Raw genomic sequence first — 18,204 nt, 5'->3', positions numbered from 1 at the left:
CAAGTCAACATCTCTAGATGCCCACCAGGGGCTCAAACCTCAGTTGCCAGTCAAACACCTCCTGGGGGATGGTGGAGGGGTAATTAAGGACAAAAGATGTAGTAACCAGATTACAGGGTGAGAGGGTAGCAGAGGAACAATGCCCTGGAGCAAGGTAATTAATCTTAAAATATTGAAGTGTATGGATTGGCGAGCTATTCACACTCCACAAAGGGAATATAAGATCCACTCTGACCCTTACTGCTCAAGTGTGCCTCTAACTTAAACGGCAGTTTCATAGAAACCACAAATGTAACCTTATATACAGCTACACAAAGGCAGAAAAATGTCACTGCAGTGGACCATGTCAGGAAAGCATTCATCAAATTCAACTAATCTTCATAATCTTACTGAAAAAAAACTACCATCATTGAATGCAGTATACATAATGCTTTAAATATTAACATTAAAGCTAATTTACTCAATCTAAAATGCATTACAAAAAGAATGGATAAATAAAAAAGCATTAGGCAAAGTACTGTTCAATGCAAAGGCCTTTAACAGTCAACAACAGTAATACAAATACAATTTTCAACAAGACAGCAATTAATTACACTTCATTTCTGGCATCATGACAGGAAGAACTCAAATAAAAAAGAACAAAAGAAAAGGTTAAACACTCTTAGTCCTGGCTCACACTTGCGACAGTTGGCTACTCTGATGGATTAGCAGTTCTGTTTCCAGCTTCCAATACTAAAAAAATACACACACTTTTATGGTGCCCTGTGGCTTACAATTTCATGACCTTCCGCATCCTTTGTCGTTTGAACTCCTTGTCTTTCTTCTTCTTCTTCATCTTCATGAGGGGTGGGGCCTCATGTTCTACTTCAACTGGTTTTTCCTCAGAAGGTGTTGCAAATACATCATCTGTGACATCTTGGGACACCACCTCTTTCTCTTCCAACTTTTTCATTTTCTGCAGCTCTTTCACCATCTGTTTCTCCCGCAGTTTGGCAGCTGTGGCCAGCCGAATCATCCTCCGGTGCTACACAAGGAAGGAATATCACTCATTTGTAGCCACTACTATTTACTTACAAGACACCGGCTGTACTTTGCATGGTATCCATTTGAACAATTACTTCAAAAATACATTCATTGCTTAATGTGACAAGATAAATAGTCATACCCTTGACTGACGTGTACTACTTTACACCACTTAGCCAAAGTAATGAATTATGGTGTCAGAAAGATTGTAAACTTCAATAAAATACATGTTGGCCCAGAATGAGGATGGTGTCAGGCCAATAGGTTGAAATTCATTTATCGAAAAGCTGAAAATGAAGATGTGCCATCTCTGCATTAGGTGTATTACATTGGTGGTTAAATACACTACAATAACTGCACAGCATATTTACCATATTTGGAGATTGGAAATGTGGGTTCTCATAGAGGGTCGGGCCACCAAAGCTACCCTGGAATATTTTGATGAGGTTGAGCACAAAGCGTGGCCCAATCTCAACCAGGGATGCATCTTCTTCAATTATCTAAGGACAATCAATGAAATTAATTTCAGTTGGGTTATATTCTGCTGTCCTGTAGGCATACAATGTAGACACATTTTAGTAGGTGTATACTTAGTCACATGGACCTCGTAAGGAAAAGCACCCTTACAATATAACATTTAAAGAACTTCTAGTGACCAGTATTGTAGCCTGTAAACCATTTAAAGTATACCATTTTAATAGAAGTTCAATATACACTACATTTCCAAAAGAACGTGGACACCTGAGCTTGTTTGCGGCTGAGCTGTTGTTGCTCCAATATGTTTCCAGTTCACAACAGCACTTACAGCTGACTGGAGCAGCTAGCAGGGCAGACATTTGATGAACTCACTTGTTGGAAAGGTGGCATCCTATGAGTGCCATGTTGAAAGTCAGTGAGCTCTTCAGTACGGCCCATTCTAGTGCCAATGTTTGTAAATGGAGATTGCAATTCTGTATGCTTGATTTTATACACCTGCTAGCAATGGCTAAAACCACCAATTAGAAGAGGTGTCCGCATGCTTCTGGAAATGCAGTGCATGTCCCCAGAGGCATTCCAGTGTAACGATAGGTTGTTGTTAGACCAAACAATGCATTTGATTCAATCCAAAAAAATATCTACAGTAAAAATGTAACTAAAAATAGTTTTAATTACATAATTTTAACAATGGGGGAGGGAGGAGTTAATTTCATGCGCAACCAGGGCTGTCACATGACCTGGTCAGATTTTAATAGCAAATCTCAACTGGGGTTTTACAGATCAAAAAAACTTTTTTTTATGACTGGGAGTTTGCATGGCCCAATACAAGTCTTTCATAATGAATAATTTGACATATTCCACTAGATGAAAACGAATAACCAGAACTTACTTGGTAGTTCCTGAACCATATCCTGTTGTCTGCTATCGTGAATGTGAAAACGTGGTCCACAAAGGGCTGACTCCTAGGGTGATACTGAGGAGTAGAGAATATCTGCAAAGAGAATAATTGCATTCATTCAATTTTTTAATTTTGTACTGCAAAGTCTATAGAATTACCAGTTAGTACTAATAATAATTTATAGTCATTAAAGAAGCTTTCTTAATAAAAGCCACAGATCACTCTGAATATCCCCAAGTCTACACTAAAAACATCTCAAAACACATATGAATTACACATATATGATGGTTCATTTGAATATTGTAAAGAAAGGAAAAAAGCACAATTCACCAAAGATTTGAGTAAATACAACAATTTGTAGTTTTACTAACCTGGATGAACAACTCCTTCAGCAAAGCGTAGTGCGGTTCCTTGTCAAATTTCTGCAAAAATTGAAGCATTCGCATCAAACAAGTTTTACTTGTAGAACATTTTCCAAAGAAATAACCCCACTCACTAGTAATTTTAACTGTGAAACTAGTAATTCCCTGGTGAATTGCAGGGAAGCTGGCAAATGTAAAACACGTATAAAAAAACTTCTTGCTAGCATTGCTGCACAGAACTTACTGGGTCAAAAGAAAGCAGCGGTCTGGATCCTTTCAGACAGTTTCCAGTCATTTTGAGTTCTGCCAGTGTATGAACTGGAAAAAAAGATACATTATTCAAATAAAAAAAATGACCAAAATAAACAAGTTAAGATGCATCGTCTAAACAGGTTTCATTTAAAAATGTTAAATTTTCGGTCAATCAAGGCATTCAGAAATGTACAAGTGTATTCCTAAATTATAAAATGATTAACTTACTGTTCTGAACCAAGAACTTGGCTGATGGTCCATGGGGAACATTGGAAATCCTAAAGAAATGGATTATCAACAAATCATTTAAACAGTAAAAACATTTTCACAGGCCCTATGTAACATTGTGTCGGTGTGAAGACTCTTAGAGGTTCAACAATTTACATATGTTTAAACCAGGAGTGATTTCAGTAGGAGTAATCTAAGAGGCCAATTACAGACCTGCAAAAATTTCAGACAACAAACATAGTAGTTTAATTACTTATTTATTCTAGTCTTATTTATACATTATCTTGTTTATAATTATATTTTGTTCAAAATATTGATATAAATATTGTTTTATATTGATATATTATGCATCATTTTTATAATGACACCTTGTTTATTATCTTGTTCATAATTTATAAGAGTATGACGGAGAATAAAGACAACTCAAAAATTGTTATAATTAGATGAGTACTGTGGTCCTACAGATATAGATATTGTGCTAATGATAGTAATGCTTTCTAGATGGATGACTCCTCTGCACATGGACTTTCACTATTTGAAACTAGAAAGTATCCATAATTTATCAAGCTTAAGACTTCTGGAGACTTGTCTCACTAATGTGCCATGTAAAAAATAGAAATAATATGCTCATTTCATTAATTTAGAAAAACATAGATAACCTGTGTTTCACATATTGCTTCACATCCTCCAATGTCCATGAGACACTGCACACTCACCACATGTAGAGGTCCTGTTTCTTTTTGGCTTCAAAAAATATACACTTGTTGCAGTTTTTGATTTCACACACCTGTAAGACGAGGCACATGGTTACAACTAGCTACAAAAAAGAAAACAAACAAACAAACAAACAGAAAAGGTATTGGCTTACTTCTTACCTCGTTTACAACAAAAAGCTTATCCTTTCGATCCATTTTAGTATCTGTTAAAAGAGGCAAATGTTAGCGTTAAGTATCTAAACAAGAAAAAGGAACAGTGATGTTTCAATTTTGGTTATAGATAATTAGCCATACCTGCTTTCGTGTGAGGCATCATGGCTCTAAGGTCCTGCATCAGGTGCCTAGTTCTGAAGTTGATGCCTCTAGAAGAGAACACCAGAACCCGTTCTTTGTTCGTCCACTTCCCCTGATTAACGATCAAAAATAGTCTGTTAATAAACGCTGGCCTGGTCTGACCGACACGAGTACGCCATCATTCATGCAATCGTTAGCGGAAAATCTACGTTGCTACTTTACAATTATCATTTATGTCCCCCATTGCACTAGCTGGGAAATTAGCCCGGAGGATAGTTATAGGTTGTGGTGACTGATTTGGCAGTTAGATTATCATTATTAGACTGGCTTACAAGGTAAACTACCATGTCAATTTAACTAATCATCCATGGAGAGACACAGCTGAAGGAGAACAAGCAGCTAAGTAGTTTTACAAACAATCTTTGTATGTCACGTTACCATTGAAACTGGTGCTGGGACATTGTACTCATTCTTCGGATCCTCGACTGGTGTGTCCTTCTGTTTTTGAGATCCATTTTCGACAATTTTTACTTTTTTTGCTGCTTTGGGACCTTTTCCATTTCCCCCACGTTTTCTCTTGAGCGCGGACATTTTGGAGAGTGCGGTGTCGATGCGTTCTTCTTCTGTTTCTTTACTGGTCTCCTACAACTAATCTTAAATCGTGCATTCCGCCACCTACTGTACTGGAATATATAGTGTCATTTCATGGCATGAAACTAAATGCTCTCAACCCCTGTACCCCTTGTGGATTATAAAGGCTCGCTTTTATTCAAGGAAATAATAGCGAGCCTTTATAATCCACAACCTTTTTCTCCCCATCCCCGTAGCTAGCAAGCAGCTAGCTTGATAGCCAGATATAAGTTTCGATGAACTATAGTATTTAGGTACCTAGACAGGAAGCAATACAATTGCCAAGCTAGCTATACATAAATTAGACCTTCAAGCCAAATTTTCTATAAGATTCACACAAATCTTCAGTAGCTATGTTTTTCCTTAATTGGACCAGTGTCAAAATACAAGAACATCACATTTTCTGTGAAGGTTTCCTTTAACAACCATTTCCCCCATTATTTTTACTTGTTTTAAAATTTTTAATCATGGATGCTTGACTATTGGCTAAATACAAGTCATAACATATGCAAATATTTTAGTTCAGGATTTACTTTCTTGTAACCAAACAAACAATATTTGAAAACATAATATTGTTTATTAAAACCCAGCAATCTATTCTTCTGTTCAGTATTTACAAAATAATTTAAGGATAATTCTACAAGGTTATTATAAATGCAGAAAATAATTCAAAATAGACTCCAAATTACTTATACACACTTCCACAAACATATACAGACATAGAAGACCAACAACAAAACTCTCCTGAAACTGTGCAGAAAGTAATTACATGTACATTATTACATTATAATAAATGGTTACACATACATCAATTATTTATGCAAAGTTTACATTTCAGTAGCTGGAATAAGCTTCAAAATGAAAGGAAAAGTCTTTGTGGCGTCTTAAAAGGTAAGCTTGTTTTCTTTGGAAGCAAACTATTCCTCTTCAACCTCTTCGTCTGGGCAGCAATAGTACTCCACAAAACAGATCTGTCCATCGTCGTTTCTCACCAAATACTGCAGGGACAGGAATCCGCGAGTGTCTGTCCGGACTGACACTTTACAGGACAGAGCCAATGCTTTAGTAGAGGGCTTCAGCAGGGACATCTTATACCTGCAAATATGACAAAAAAAACACACACACACACACACACCAATATGAAAATTTAACTATTGCCGCACTGGTCAGGGTTAAATCTAAACCGAACTATTTAAGTTTAAATTGAAAATATGATACTGCTTATCATATCAAACTCCACACGGACATTTTGTTGACTGGGGTAACCTTTCCAGTTGGAACAGAAGTGGCATGCGATGGTTGTTTTGGAGACACTGTGGCCGAACCTTATAGATCTCCCAACTATGGCACCTGAATTTTTCCATCTACCTCACTGTGCATGGGGGTAAGATGAATGTGTGCCCTCTACCAGGCAGGTTAACCACTGTTCCGGTGGTTTTAAGGTTCTTAATTATTGAGCCAATAGTACAAAGGGGTATCTTTAGTTTTTTAGTGACATCTCCTGACTTATGATGGTTAGCAATACTTTGTCTCATTTCTTCCGAGCCTTCTTTGGCTTTCTCTCTGGTAAGGAATGACCTGTGGATTTTACATGTCTTTTACCTCATTTTTATAGCCCAGGGAAACAGGAAACCACAGTTCTTGAATACCAAGACAAATTTAGAAAGCAGCACGTTGATGCAGAGTTACTTTTCTTTAAATTTTATTTCCCTCTAAGGGGATAAGTGGACCCAAACCATGCCAGGAAAATGTCCCCCAAGGCATAACCGAGCCCCCGGACCCCCACGCTGTAGAGGTCAAACATTCACACCTGAACCGCTCTCTTGGTGTACGCCACAGATGCACTGGCCCACTTGTTGAAATTATGGTGATGCGATGACTCATTTGGCCATTTTATTTTTATCCATATTTCTGCAGACCAGAGCCAATGGTTTTTGCATCACTGAACTCTCAAATGTGCATTTGTCTTTGTAATGAGCGTTTATACACTGCGAACTTACTATAATATCCCCCCTTTGTAGTTGTCGATGGACTGTTTTTGCTGAAACAATCTGATCAAGTCCTACATTGACATTGTCAGTCACCTGAGGAAGAGTTGCTCTTCTGTTTTTCCTTACATATCGCACTAATGCACAAGCATTACGGTCGTCAAATGTGCACTTTCAACCACCATTTCCGACCCTATTTATTGATGTCTTTCCCATAGATCTAAATGCAGATTTCACTTTAGTCACTGTTCATATTGAAACACTATCCAGTTGAGCAGTCTTTGTGACTGAAGAGGTGCTCTTATTTGTCTCTTCTGCTTACATATCACATTAATGCATAAGCACCACGATCATCGAATACTCATTTATTCAGGTTTTTTTTACTTTAATTTGTTACCTGTCTGTCTGTCTGTCTGTATGTATGTATGTATTTCTTTTGAAATCATACATATTTGTTGATCACTAAATATAACTAATTTCCCAGTTAATTTATACAGCATTTTTAATGCTTGAATTTATCAATGGTATGAACTAACAGACCACTGTACATCTAAATAGCATGCGCATGTTCTGACTTCAGCTGTTTACAGACCTGTTTGTCTGAGTCTTTGTGCACTGAAAGAGCTCCATCATATCAGAGTCCTTGGGATAGTCATAGTGGGCGTTCCCAGAATTCCCAAACGTAGACAGCCTACATGATCGGTACAAAAACATATTAATCCTTCATTTGTGCAGAGTGACAACATTTTGAGTAAACAAAGACCAACACAATACAATCATATATCTATTAATTTCCTAATGCATGGAAAAAGAACAAGGTCAAAAATAAATTCCAAATCTATTCCTATAGCATAATGTATGCTTCCTCATATATACTCAATTTAAATGTAACATGTTGGAGGTCATCAGTCAGAGCATGTTTTGTCATGTTTTCTGAATCATTTATAGCACACAAAATTAGGCTGTCATTTTCTTACTAGATTTATGCCTGAACTCAAATGAAACATGTATAGATTCAAATTGGTCAAAAGGGGTGATGCAAACTACAGGTTAGTGCAAGTAGTAAAGGAAAAACACACCTGAAGTAGGGTTGACTGGGTGACATTGTAATCTGCAGGATCTCGCTTGTCATGTCCAGCTCAGAGAAGGCCTCTCTCAAGCTATCAGACTGCAGGATCACCTTGTTGGTGACATTGGTGCTGCAGAACTCAAAGTCAATGGGATCCTCTGGCTCTTCCGTGTTGATCTTGCACACGGTGACCACTCCTCCTTCTTCAAGAAATAGGGTCAGAGGGTACCCGTAGCCATTGTAGCACATTCGAAGGGCAGTTGTTACTCCTTTTCAGCAGAAACAAAGACATATTTCCACTGTGACACCTTGCAACTACATAACTATCAAACATGTAGCTGCAGAAGTGTCATCTGTGAGGTCTGAAAAATAGCCAGTTTAGTAACAAAGCATGATACTTTCCTTTGAAAGGAATTTGCATGTCGTCAATTTTATACATGAAACTGCATGTAGTTTTGTTTGGACTGATCCGAACAAAGTCGAGATCAGCCAAATAAATAGTACACAATTCCACTTAAAAGCCTGTGACTGTTTCAGTACTTACATCAAACATGGTTAGATTGAACAAAACTGCAACCTTGAAGAGTAAGAAAATAAGAACATATTTGTTTAAAAGATGACAACCTGGTGTAGTGCTTCCCCCAAAGATGGTAAGACAGTCCAGAAGAACTGTCAGATTGACCTGGAAGCTTACTGAATCTTCCTGAATGGTGAATTCTTGAAATATTTCAGCCTGGAGAAACAAATATCTGCCATTAGAAAAACAGAAGTAGACTTGGTCAAATAATTTTTAATAATAAGGTTGTTGCACAATTTCGCTGGAACGATACTGTATTTGTACATTATTTTCAAACATACAATAGCGCGTCTACACTGACCTGAATGAAGGCATTTGCTTGGAGACATTTGGAGTCCTCCACAGTGACTTTCAACCCGTTGGGTGTAGCGTTGAACAGGGCATGGTCTTTAAAAGTGATGGCTTTAAGGATGTTGGAGAGGTTCCTGACATTGTCCAGACTAGCTACAAGAACGTACCGCTCATCTCCCGCTTCAGATTGAGTTGACAAGGGCATGTTTCCTGATAGGCAAGCAACATAAAAACAAACGTCACTATATCCAGCTGTTGGGCTATCCAGTTAGCTTAGTAACGCGTCAAACTTTATAGACAGCGAACAAGCAAACATTTGTCGTTTGTCTTCCCAAAGCCAACATTCACAAGTCCCAAAACAAAATTACTTCATGTATACAAATAGTTTGGTGATGTTAGAAAATTGCATTTGCCTACTTGGTTGTTATCATCTTATTCTACAGTAACTATCATACCTTAATTTTCTCGCAAACCACACGAGCACTGCTGCTACTGACAGTGATTTGTACGCAAAACTAGTACAGTTAGTTAGAAAGCAAGCTATCTTATTTACGGACTAGTTTGCCAACTAGTATCGTTAATTAATATGATCTGACGTTCGCTAGCTACCTATCCATAAAGTAACACGTTAACCTTACTGTTTTTGACTGACGTTAGCTAACCATCAAGAAATATCAGGCGCTAGACAACCTTTTCAACAAAAAACAGTTACAAATGGGTAAACATATGTTCCTAGTCACTTTAGATATACCCACAAAGTTTACGAACCAAATGTATGGACCATGAACTATTTTTTGTTCCTTCCTAGGTAGAAAATAGAATGTTAACGCTAAACCTTTTCGAAGGAACGCGCCACGCGAACTTTGACCAACAGGAATAATAATCTTATGAAGCAGAAACGCTTCCGGTTGAGTTTTTGATTTCCTTGGCAGTGACAAAAACACGCGCAAGCAGTGTGAATGTTACCAGAGGCCGTTCTGTAGTCAACTAGATCATTAATTAAAGAAATAAAGGGTTGCAGATCTGCCGTGATAAGCTATACCTTCTCTGCTTTATGTCATAAAGATGTGCCCTGCACAATTATTTGTACTATACTATACTATATAGCGACTAAGTCCATTCTACACAACATCACAAACAGGTAGGCTACTGATGGGAAGAGTCGGGTTACTAATATTAACCTAGCTACTTCTTTGACAGAGAGAACCAGTCGCCAAACATGCAAGTCTTACTAAATGCAAAAGACAAAGTATTACCATCTATCCGATGAGTTCTAACCGATATTCAAAACGGATTTGTTGGGTCATTTTGCAGATTCACCTATATATATATACAGTACGCGTTAACCTGCATATTACGCTGTTAGCAGGGCTCAGTGAAACGTGATTTGAAAGAGACTAGGTACAGCACATAGCCCCCCAACTCTCTGAATCATACCATTCCCAGAACAAAAACTGGTTTGTGTATATTGAACTTTTGAAGTGTGATTGTGTCTGTGATTTAAAAAAAAAATTTAAATCTGTGCAATTTCTAATGGACCAGCAGATGGCACTTTGCGCATCATTGGCCCCATTAACAAATCCTGTTAGGCGAATTGCACTGCTGCAGAGAGTGATATATATAAAAAGGCGATACATTTATTATTTGGGTGTGAATGGAAGGTGTCGTTTATAATTGTTTGAACAGTTGTCTAAAATATAATTTAATTATTATTTCAACCCTGGTTTAAAATGGATGGCTTTTATTCATTACAGATATTTTTTATTTTTCTGCTCTCAATGATTTCCTTTAGTACCTATAGAAATGTTTTCTATAAATATTAGAAAGCAAATCTTTACTAATAATGGACCGTATGGAGCAAAAATGTATCTAGGTCTACGGCTATGACCACATTCTGCTACACTTTCTTCCAGCAAAACCCTGGAGTTTATTCAAATGGTTCTTTCAAATAACCAGACAGAAAACAATGACAAAACTGTGGCAGTTAAGGGATTAGCTTTTGGATGACCAGATGGTGATTAAGCCAGTGCTGATTTTACCCTGGTATAGTCCTATGGGGTGGTGTACAGCTGGAAATAGTGATGCCCAGGCAGGGAGGGATTTGGCCAGGGTATACCCCTCTTATCACACAACTGGGGCTCTAGCTGGACTCTACCAGCAATCTACTTATATCAGTCCAGATGCACCAGTTGTGCTGTCTTCTGATTTAGTAACTGAAGCAGCTATCATGGAACACTGTTGCGTGAAAAGAAGGGTTAGGCTGGCTGTACACAATTTGTAGGTTGCATAGACTATTTACCTAAGGTGGTGTTTTACTGGGAATTTAGGAACACTGTACAAACTGTGGATTATTTTTTTATTAAGATGGGCCAGGCAATCTCAGTGGTGCTGACAATCTCAATGGAGCTGTCTCCTAGAAAATGGCTTACAGAAAAGTTGTAAAGGCAAAATTTATATTTTTCTACAGTTTTAAACCAGTAGTATTAGTTGTATGCTATTATAATGCAATTATATCATTCAGCATCAATCACTACCACTAAATGCCACTTTTGGTCAGTCACAAAGCCAAAAAGAATTGCAAACATACAATGACATGGAATAATTAACACCCAAGCTCTGCAGTTGTCCTTTACATGCACATTTTTAATTTCAGATTTTTAATTTCAGTTACAGCATAAGTTACACTGAGAATAAATGTGTTCCATGAATTAGTCCTTGAATGATAGTCTTATGCATTATGGGGTAGATTGATTGGTGACAGAAGCATTCAGTCTTTCCCTCTGGACAGGGTTTTACACCAAGGTAAAACAGACAGTTTAATTTCAAATACAATGTGCTAGAATACAGAGCCAAAACAATAAAAACTGTCACTGCTAAATATGGACTGCACCTGCACTATATATATATATATACACACACACACACAGGTGACAAATTTAAGTAAAAACCTGAATAAACGAGTGGAGAAGAATAAAGAATGCAGACGGTTCCATACAGGTGTACTGCATGATACAATTAAGCAATTAACATCCTGTCATGCTCTGTGGCATGTATAAAAATGCTGAGCAGGCCCAGTTGACCTTGATTTCAGATCAAGATGGCAAGAGGAAAAGATCTAAGTGATTTTGAAAGAGGTTTCATTTTATTCATTTTCATTTTGGTGAGGCATGGAAGGCAGGGGCTTCAGTCACAAAGACTGCTCAACTGGCTAGTGTTTCTATAGGAACAGTGACTACTAAGTTACATCTGCATTTAAAGCTATGGTAAAGACAACTGTAAATGGGGTCAGAATTTGTGGTCGTTTGTATGATATGTAAAGAAAAACAAAAGAGCAACTCTTCCTCAGGTGACTGACAATGTCAATGCAGAATGTGATCAGACTGTTCAGCAAGGACAGGCTTTTGATAACTACATAGAGAGGGATATTATAGTAGGGTTACAGTACATAAACCCCTCACTACAAAGATGAAGGTACATTTGAGAGTTCAGTGGTGCAGAAACAGTAGGCTCTGGTCTACAGAGATGTGGGGAAAAGTTATATGGTCAGATGAGTCATACTTCACCACATTCTCGACAAGTGGGTGAGTGCTTGTGTGGCATACACCAAGAGAACGGTTCAGGCCTGAATACTTAACCCTTGCAGTGAGGGGGTCCGGTGGGTCAGCTTATCCCCTTAGAGGGAAGGTTCACTGCAAATCAATACAAAGTTATTCTGAGGGATTACGTCTATCCTATGATGAAACATTTCTATGCTGATGGGAGTGGTCTCTTCCAGGATGACAATGCCCCAATCCACAGGGCATGAGGGGTCACTGAAAGGTGAATCGCATCCTATGGCCTTCGCAGTCACCAGATCTCAACCCAACTGAACACCTGTGGGAGATTTTTGATCAACGTGTTAAACTGCACTCTCCTCCATCGTCAGAACACCAAATGAGGGAATATCTTTTGGAAGAATAGTAGAGTTCCAGAGATTTTTTCAACCTATGCCAAGACTATGTCTATGTCTGTGCATCGTGATGGCCCAAAGCCTTACTAAGATACTTTGTTGGTTTTTCTTTGAATTTTAAGAAATGTGAGCGGGATTCATAACTGTACTTAAAGTGTAAAAGACCAATATGACACTGCATTTGACATCAGCACGTGATACTGAACTTGTGTTCCAAGGACTTAGATCTATCTGTATAAAGGGCGTCATAGCTCAGGAGGTAAGACCGATTGTCTGGCAGTCGGAGGGTTGCCGGTTCGAACCCCGCCCTGGGCATGTCGAAGTGTCCTTGAGCAAGACACCTAACCCCTAACTGCTCTGATGAATGAGAGGCATCAATTGTAAAGCGTTTTGGATAAAAGCGCTATATAAATGTAGTCCATTTACAAAGGAGGGACTGGATTATTGGACTGTGCATTCTCAGCCTTGAGAGAACAATCCAGTCCAGCCTGAAAAGATGTTTTCTGGGATGCATATTTCTACTGAGTGAAAACCTCTGGTATACAGTAGCCGGCCTCCTTCCTGAAAGTGAGAAACTTTGAAGAAAATATATCTACAAAAATAAAGATAGTGTTGCCCAAGACAGACTAAAAGATATATGGAATTGTCGCTCAACTTTATATCTTATTTTATTAAGGCATTCAGACCATATGTAAGAAAAGAAGAACTACAGTATGAAACTATTACATGCTAAACTTTTTCCTCTAACACAGACTGCTCCATGAAATTTAATGTCTGTTGCCAGGTATGTTTGCTGCTAGAAGAGCATATACATGGTACACTGAGTTAAGTAAATCTTCTCTAAGGAGTAGGACAGGGTTAATAATGAACTCATTATTTAGATACCCACTACAAAGACGAAATCTACATCAACGAAGATCACTAGGACTCAAAGATGCCATTGTGTGCAGCCAGAGCTCTAAAGAGGTCTGTTCTGTTTTGCCCCTTTGTGACATGACAAGGGTTTATTTGTTTTCCTCCGTGGTGCTTTTTAAAAATTCACTCCCCCCAATATAAGAAACATTGCATAACCTTTGCCCGACAACAGTGAGCTTTTCAACTTTTCTTCTGAAGTCTCCAAGATGTATCAGTGTGCACAAGTTTAAGTGTGACTTGGTGTTGGTAATTCATATAAAAACACTCCTCAGAGATGGCTAGTAGTATATTAAATTCATAGTTTTACTATTAAAAAGCTTTAATGTCACACATGACAAAATATACCTGGTATGCACACAAAGGCTAGGGTTGAATCAACAGGTATGGCACAGCCATCAAATAAAACTGATGGACAGCAAATGTATGAATATTTTGGAAGAAATGTAACAAAATTATGGTTTAACAAAAAAGTTCTACATAAAAATGTTTTCTGTACAAATCACAGAAATTACAATATTTTAATATGACCAGTACACAGTAAAATTTTCAGTGTAAATCCTACTCTAGGTTATAGGATGATCAAATATTCTCAATCGGTGTAATGTTTACTCTATCAGAGGTAATTCAGAGATCATTCTGCTGTATAGTGCACAGACCAATGGAAAATTTTTTATAAATCATTACCCTAAAAAATAAAAAATAAGCATCCTGCAATGACTGTTTATATTGAGAAGAGACCTCCTTTAGTTTTGTTCAGGTACAATTTAGAAGGGATTTTTGAATAATTCTGATGCAAGTTGTTTTAAATATATTTGTGACTCAGGTCTAGAGTTTGTAATTGCCATTGCGACCAATCTAGGACACTGATTTTGTGTTGTCAATTTTTTATCATTACCTTGCTTGAATAAGCATTTTGCATCAAGCTGGGACTTCTTAAAAGAATGAAACAAGTTTTTTTTTTTTTTAATGAAAAATGCTCTTGTTGGTATTTCAATGCATCTTTTAATCCTTTGAAACTACGACCAAGACTAGAATATGTTGAACAACCGAACATTGAACTGATTTATTCTGATGTTTTTAGGCACTAGGTATACCTTTGATGAGAATAATCTTTTTTTATCACCTGATCCCACGGTATAATAAAGATATAATAATTTTTGGCTTCTGGAGTAGTTTCTTGATTATAAGTCTGTCATGAACAGGTTTACCCTCAGCAGTATCTGTTCTTAGATTGTTATATGTTGTATACCTTGATTAACAATGATGCCGGACTGTCTTAATGAAGATTTCCTTCAGTCTTACCTTACCTGTATGTATAATGATAGATATTGAGCTGACATCCAGTCCCAGGTTTCCAACATTCCAATGGTAATGTAATGCTCTTGAAACCAATCTCTTGAATTAACTTTAAATTTTATAAATTGTGAAAACACACACATATTATAATGGCATATGTTTATATGAATTACATTGATTAATGTCTCTTAAAAATAATAAATAAATAAATAAATAAATAAATAAATAGTTGTTTTCCCCCTGCTGAATCTATGGAGATGATGTAGCAACGGGACCTGTAAATATGATTGCTTATTCCAAAATGAGAGAAAAGTAAAAATATGGTATAAAATTTGTTTTAAAAATGTATAAATAAAATACATTTGCACAATGCCTGTGGTTCTAGGGTACATATCATTTAATATCAAACACCTCTTGCAGTTTTGTAAACGAGCAATAATAATACCTTTGAGATCAGCGATGCTTGCAGAGGATATGATTTTGTATCAGTCTTTGTCATAATCTCATATAGGCTAAATTATTATACGAAGTAGCCTACAACGGTTTCCCTTTCTTTTTTCCCTCGTCACTAATCCTATTGACGGATGGGATTGGAAAGCAAGTAAGCTTTTGGAGGCGTGTAGCCTATTTTGTGACATTGTCGAATTGTTTGGCAGCCTATTCATTTTTCTATCGATGTTTGCAAATTCCAAAACTTACATTATTATTTCAAGTGGAATAAATCTTAAACGGGGCCGTATATATTTTTAAATAGGTTGTTTTACAAACGACGTATTTACCTGAGATAAATTTAAAATAAAAAAAAATAAAAAAAAACATTTAAAAGACCTACACCCAACATGTTAAAAGACGATATTCTTATTACGCTTGTATTGAACGCCAAACGTAATCATTTAGCTTACTTAAAAAAAAAAAACAGACTGCAGGCCAGTTGAGTTTTAAAGACAAAATCTTCCCTTTTCAAAAATGTATTGTTTTTCAACACCCCGTTCAAGTACTGAGGGATGCAGCTTGGCTTGTTTGCGTCCTGATCCCTCTACCACCCCCATCGGGCTACCCCTCCTCCCTATCAGGATTGATATCACTGGCGAAAAGAGATTTTTGAATTCGAGCAGTAGAACAGCCGCCATGCTGGGAGAGACCAGCTTGTCACACTAATGCCAGCTCCCTTGTGCTTTTAACTACCAGGAGGAACAGGACAAGGCTATCATTCACTCGGTGAGTTTGGGCAACAGTTCATTGATTTATTTCAAACCGTGTAATTTTTAGCATTCCGGCGTGCTAAGTTTTCTTGATCAAACTTTGTTAGGGCTGCAGGAGTTTTAACGTAGCTGAGGTAGGCAACTAGTTTGCAAGTTTGCTAGGAACCTCTCGAGTTTTTGCGTGCGGTCCATGCGCCGTCCTGTGTAGCGACGAATAGCTATGCACTTGTTGAGTGTAATATTCAACAGGTTTGCTTATCTGCAGAGGTCAACACCTGCTTTTAAAAATAAATTGTGTGCGTTCCATATTCATACTGTTCCTAGTTATCATTTTATTATAACGTTATTGCAAAAGTCAGTTGCATTTGTTGTTTGAAAAAGTAACCGGCAACCGTGGTTAGATAAACTTTTGCGAGCTAGCTGTGTTGGCTAGTTGCTAGCCAACCCTTGCGAAGACATTTTGTTGTTAATTACATTTTAAAATGTAACTTTTAAAACTATGTTTACTTCTATTTTTTTCTGGGAGATTGTAGCTACCAACGAAGGTAGTTAGCCGATTTAAATGTTGTGGTTTGTTCATGTTTAGGTGGCAGATCAGAATACTATTTGCACTAAACATTTGCAGCTAAAACCTCGTCCCGTAGTTCAGAATAGTTTAATACCTTAGTATACAGGGGTCACGTAGGGGTGGCTATCCGTAGCATGCATAAATCAAGGATGCGCTTTCATTTAAACAAAAGTGCGTGTTGAATTGGGAGGGAAACCCCTCTGTGTATTTACGTTATCTTTCAGAATGCCTCAAAGCGTGTGGTGTCTTGCCCTGGGGGAATTAATTTAGTCTGAGTAATTATTTTAATGTGTTATTAGTTTTGGTTTTGTTACAGCTGGCTGCTAGAATCTAAGAAAGAAACGGAGATTTCTGCACCAAATCACGTCGGTTCCTCTAGATCTGGGAGATAAGGAAAATTTATGTTTTGATAATTTAGGTTAATTTCTGTAAATTGTGTTTAGGTGCTGTGATAAAGTAGGGTGTTTCTGACTGTAAACCTGGTATTGAACAAATCTTTTAAGGTATTGTTGTAAAATTCACTGTGTATTAGGCTACTTCCTGCAAGAAAAACAGCAACCCAGTTGAAATTGGCTTCAGACAAATAAAGTAGCCTATGTTTCTCTGCCAGATCTCTAGAATTTAAACAAAAAGCCATTATATAAAACTGGTATTAATTGAAATAGAGTGTTTATACTATGGCTTTTGTCATGTTATTGTGTCAGTATTTTTTTTTTAATCCAAGGAAAGCAAGACATACAACTGTTGTGAGTTTCAGTTCTGAATGATGGCTTTGAATGCAATGGAAGTCTTTCTAACTCTGAGCCTCAATTTATTATCATTATTGGCAGTTATGATAATTGCCAGCAGATAATGTTTAAATAAAGTTTGAATTGAACACACAGCTGGTGAGTAAAATGTAAAATGTTATCAACTATGCGCTGTTCACAAATTATTCTTTGCAAGTTTGTCGTTGATATCGTTACAGTCTTCACTGGGATATCTCATGCAAAAAATATCCTATACCCTCATTTTTTATGCTGTCCTTATTTGTACCCCAAGGGTAACTAACTAGTCATTGAGTCTACAGCATATTATTTCAGCATGCGCTGGTTCATTGACAATATTTTGCCTGAGGTCTCAACAAGTAATTTATATGCTTGTCAGAGCAGATGATATTCTTCCGTTGGTTCAAAAGCATAGTTACCACCCCGGCCATGTCAATATAATTGTCAGCTTTCACTTCAAATTCACACTTGTGCATGGCAGAATAATGTCACCCATGCCTTATGGCTGTGGGTCAGTTAAGTAGAAGATATTATCATGAACATGTCTAGCGCTAGAGGACAGCTTGTAGGGTGACCCGAAAGAAGTTCATTCTTTCATTAATGAAACATTGTTATGTGTTAGGATGTCATTTGCAGTAAATACATTTTAGTATTTAACCATTTCAAAGAATCAAAGAATCAGAGAGTCAAAGAATCAGAACT

General features: G+C 37.3%; 3 protein-coding genes across 15 annotated transcripts in view; 1 reads left to right on the top strand and 2 right to left on the bottom strand.

Annotated features, from left to right (window-relative positions):
• Window positions 1–515: 515 nt before the first annotated feature.
• Window positions 516–4,904, bottom strand: bxdc2 (brix domain containing 2). The gene is made up of 10 exons (XM_064309568.1): window positions 4,689–4,904; window positions 4,251–4,362; window positions 4,116–4,159; window positions 3,957–4,027; window positions 3,241–3,290; window positions 3,005–3,078; window positions 2,770–2,820; window positions 2,390–2,491; window positions 1,395–1,523; window positions 516–1,024 (listed from the first exon to the last, which is right to left on the bottom strand). The coding sequence occupies exons 1-10, from the start codon at window positions 4,839–4,841 to the stop codon at window positions 770–772; spliced, it is 1,041 nt and encodes a 346-aa protein (XP_064165638.1). The 5' UTR covers window positions 4,842–4,904; the 3' UTR covers window positions 516–769.
• A 533-nt stretch (window positions 4,905–5,437) lies between these two features.
• rad1 (RAD1 homolog (S. pombe)) lies at window positions 5,438–10,202 on the bottom strand. 5 transcript variants are annotated; one of them, XM_064309574.1, is made up of 6 exons: window positions 10,062–10,202; window positions 8,816–9,015; window positions 8,562–8,670; window positions 7,948–8,206; window positions 7,461–7,559; window positions 5,438–5,975 (listed from the first exon to the last, which is right to left on the bottom strand). In XM_064309574.1, exons 2-6 carry the CDS (start codon window positions 9,008–9,010, stop codon window positions 5,798–5,800), a joined length of 840 nt encoding a protein of 279 aa, XP_064165644.1. In that variant the 5' UTR covers window positions 9,011–9,015; window positions 10,062–10,202; the 3' UTR covers window positions 5,438–5,797. The 5 variants fall into 5 exon arrangements, with proteins under 5 accessions (XP_064165644.1, XP_064165641.1, XP_064165640.1 ...); XM_064309571.1 differs by lacking the exon at window positions 10,062–10,202 and adding an exon at window positions 9,641–9,771; XM_064309570.1 differs by lacking the exon at window positions 10,062–10,202 and adding an exon at window positions 9,261–9,700.
• Window positions 10,203–15,944: 5,742 nt separating this feature from the next.
• sema4d (sema domain, immunoglobulin domain (Ig), transmembrane domain (TM) and short cytoplasmic domain, (semaphorin) 4D) overlaps window positions 15,945–18,204 on the top strand; it is a 43,270-nt gene continuing 41,010 nt past the window's right edge. For 3 of the 9 annotated variants that reach the window (XM_064306930.1, XM_064306929.1, XM_064306927.1), the window contains exon 1: window positions 15,947–16,183. The gene's annotated coding sequence lies outside the window, so the exon portion shown is untranslated. Of the gene's footprint in view, window positions 16,184–18,204 lie in introns of all 9 variants that reach the window. The other 6 variants (XM_064306924.1, XM_064306925.1, XM_064306923.1 and 3 more) reach the window with 5 other exon arrangements.

The sequence above is a fragment of the Anguilla rostrata genome, chromosome 14 (genome assembly GCF_018555375.3).
Source record: "Anguilla rostrata isolate EN2019 chromosome 14, ASM1855537v3, whole genome shotgun sequence".
Classification (NCBI taxonomy): domain Eukaryota; kingdom Metazoa; phylum Chordata; class Actinopteri; order Anguilliformes; family Anguillidae; genus Anguilla; species Anguilla rostrata.
The sequence above is the reverse complement of the archived record's forward strand: the minus strand, read 5'-3'. Positions and strand labels throughout refer to the sequence as shown.

Excerpts from the sequence above, each read along its gene's own strand:
- bxdc2 (XM_064309568.1), bottom strand. The coding sequence starts at position 4,841 with ATGTCCGCGCTCAAGAGAAAACGTGGGGGAAATGGAAAAGGTCCCAAA. Across the intron at positions 3,291-3,956 it reads AAACAGGACCTCTACATGTG|GATTTCCAATGTTCCCCATG; the intron begins GTGAGTGTGCAG and ends CCATTTCTTTAG. Across the intron at positions 1,025-1,394 it reads ATTTCCAATCTCCAAATATG|CACCGGAGGATGATTCGGCT; the intron begins GTAAATATGCTG and ends TTCCTTGTGTAG.
- rad1 (XM_064309569.1), bottom strand. Across the intron at positions 7,560-7,947 it reads CCCAGTCAACCCTACTTCAG|GCTGTCTACGTTTGGGAATT; the intron begins GTGTGTTTTTCC and ends CCGATCATGTAG. Across the intron at positions 5,976-7,460 it reads ACAAAGACTCAGACAAACAG|GTATAAGATGTCCCTGCTGA; the intron begins GTCTGTAAACAG and ends TCATATTTGCAG.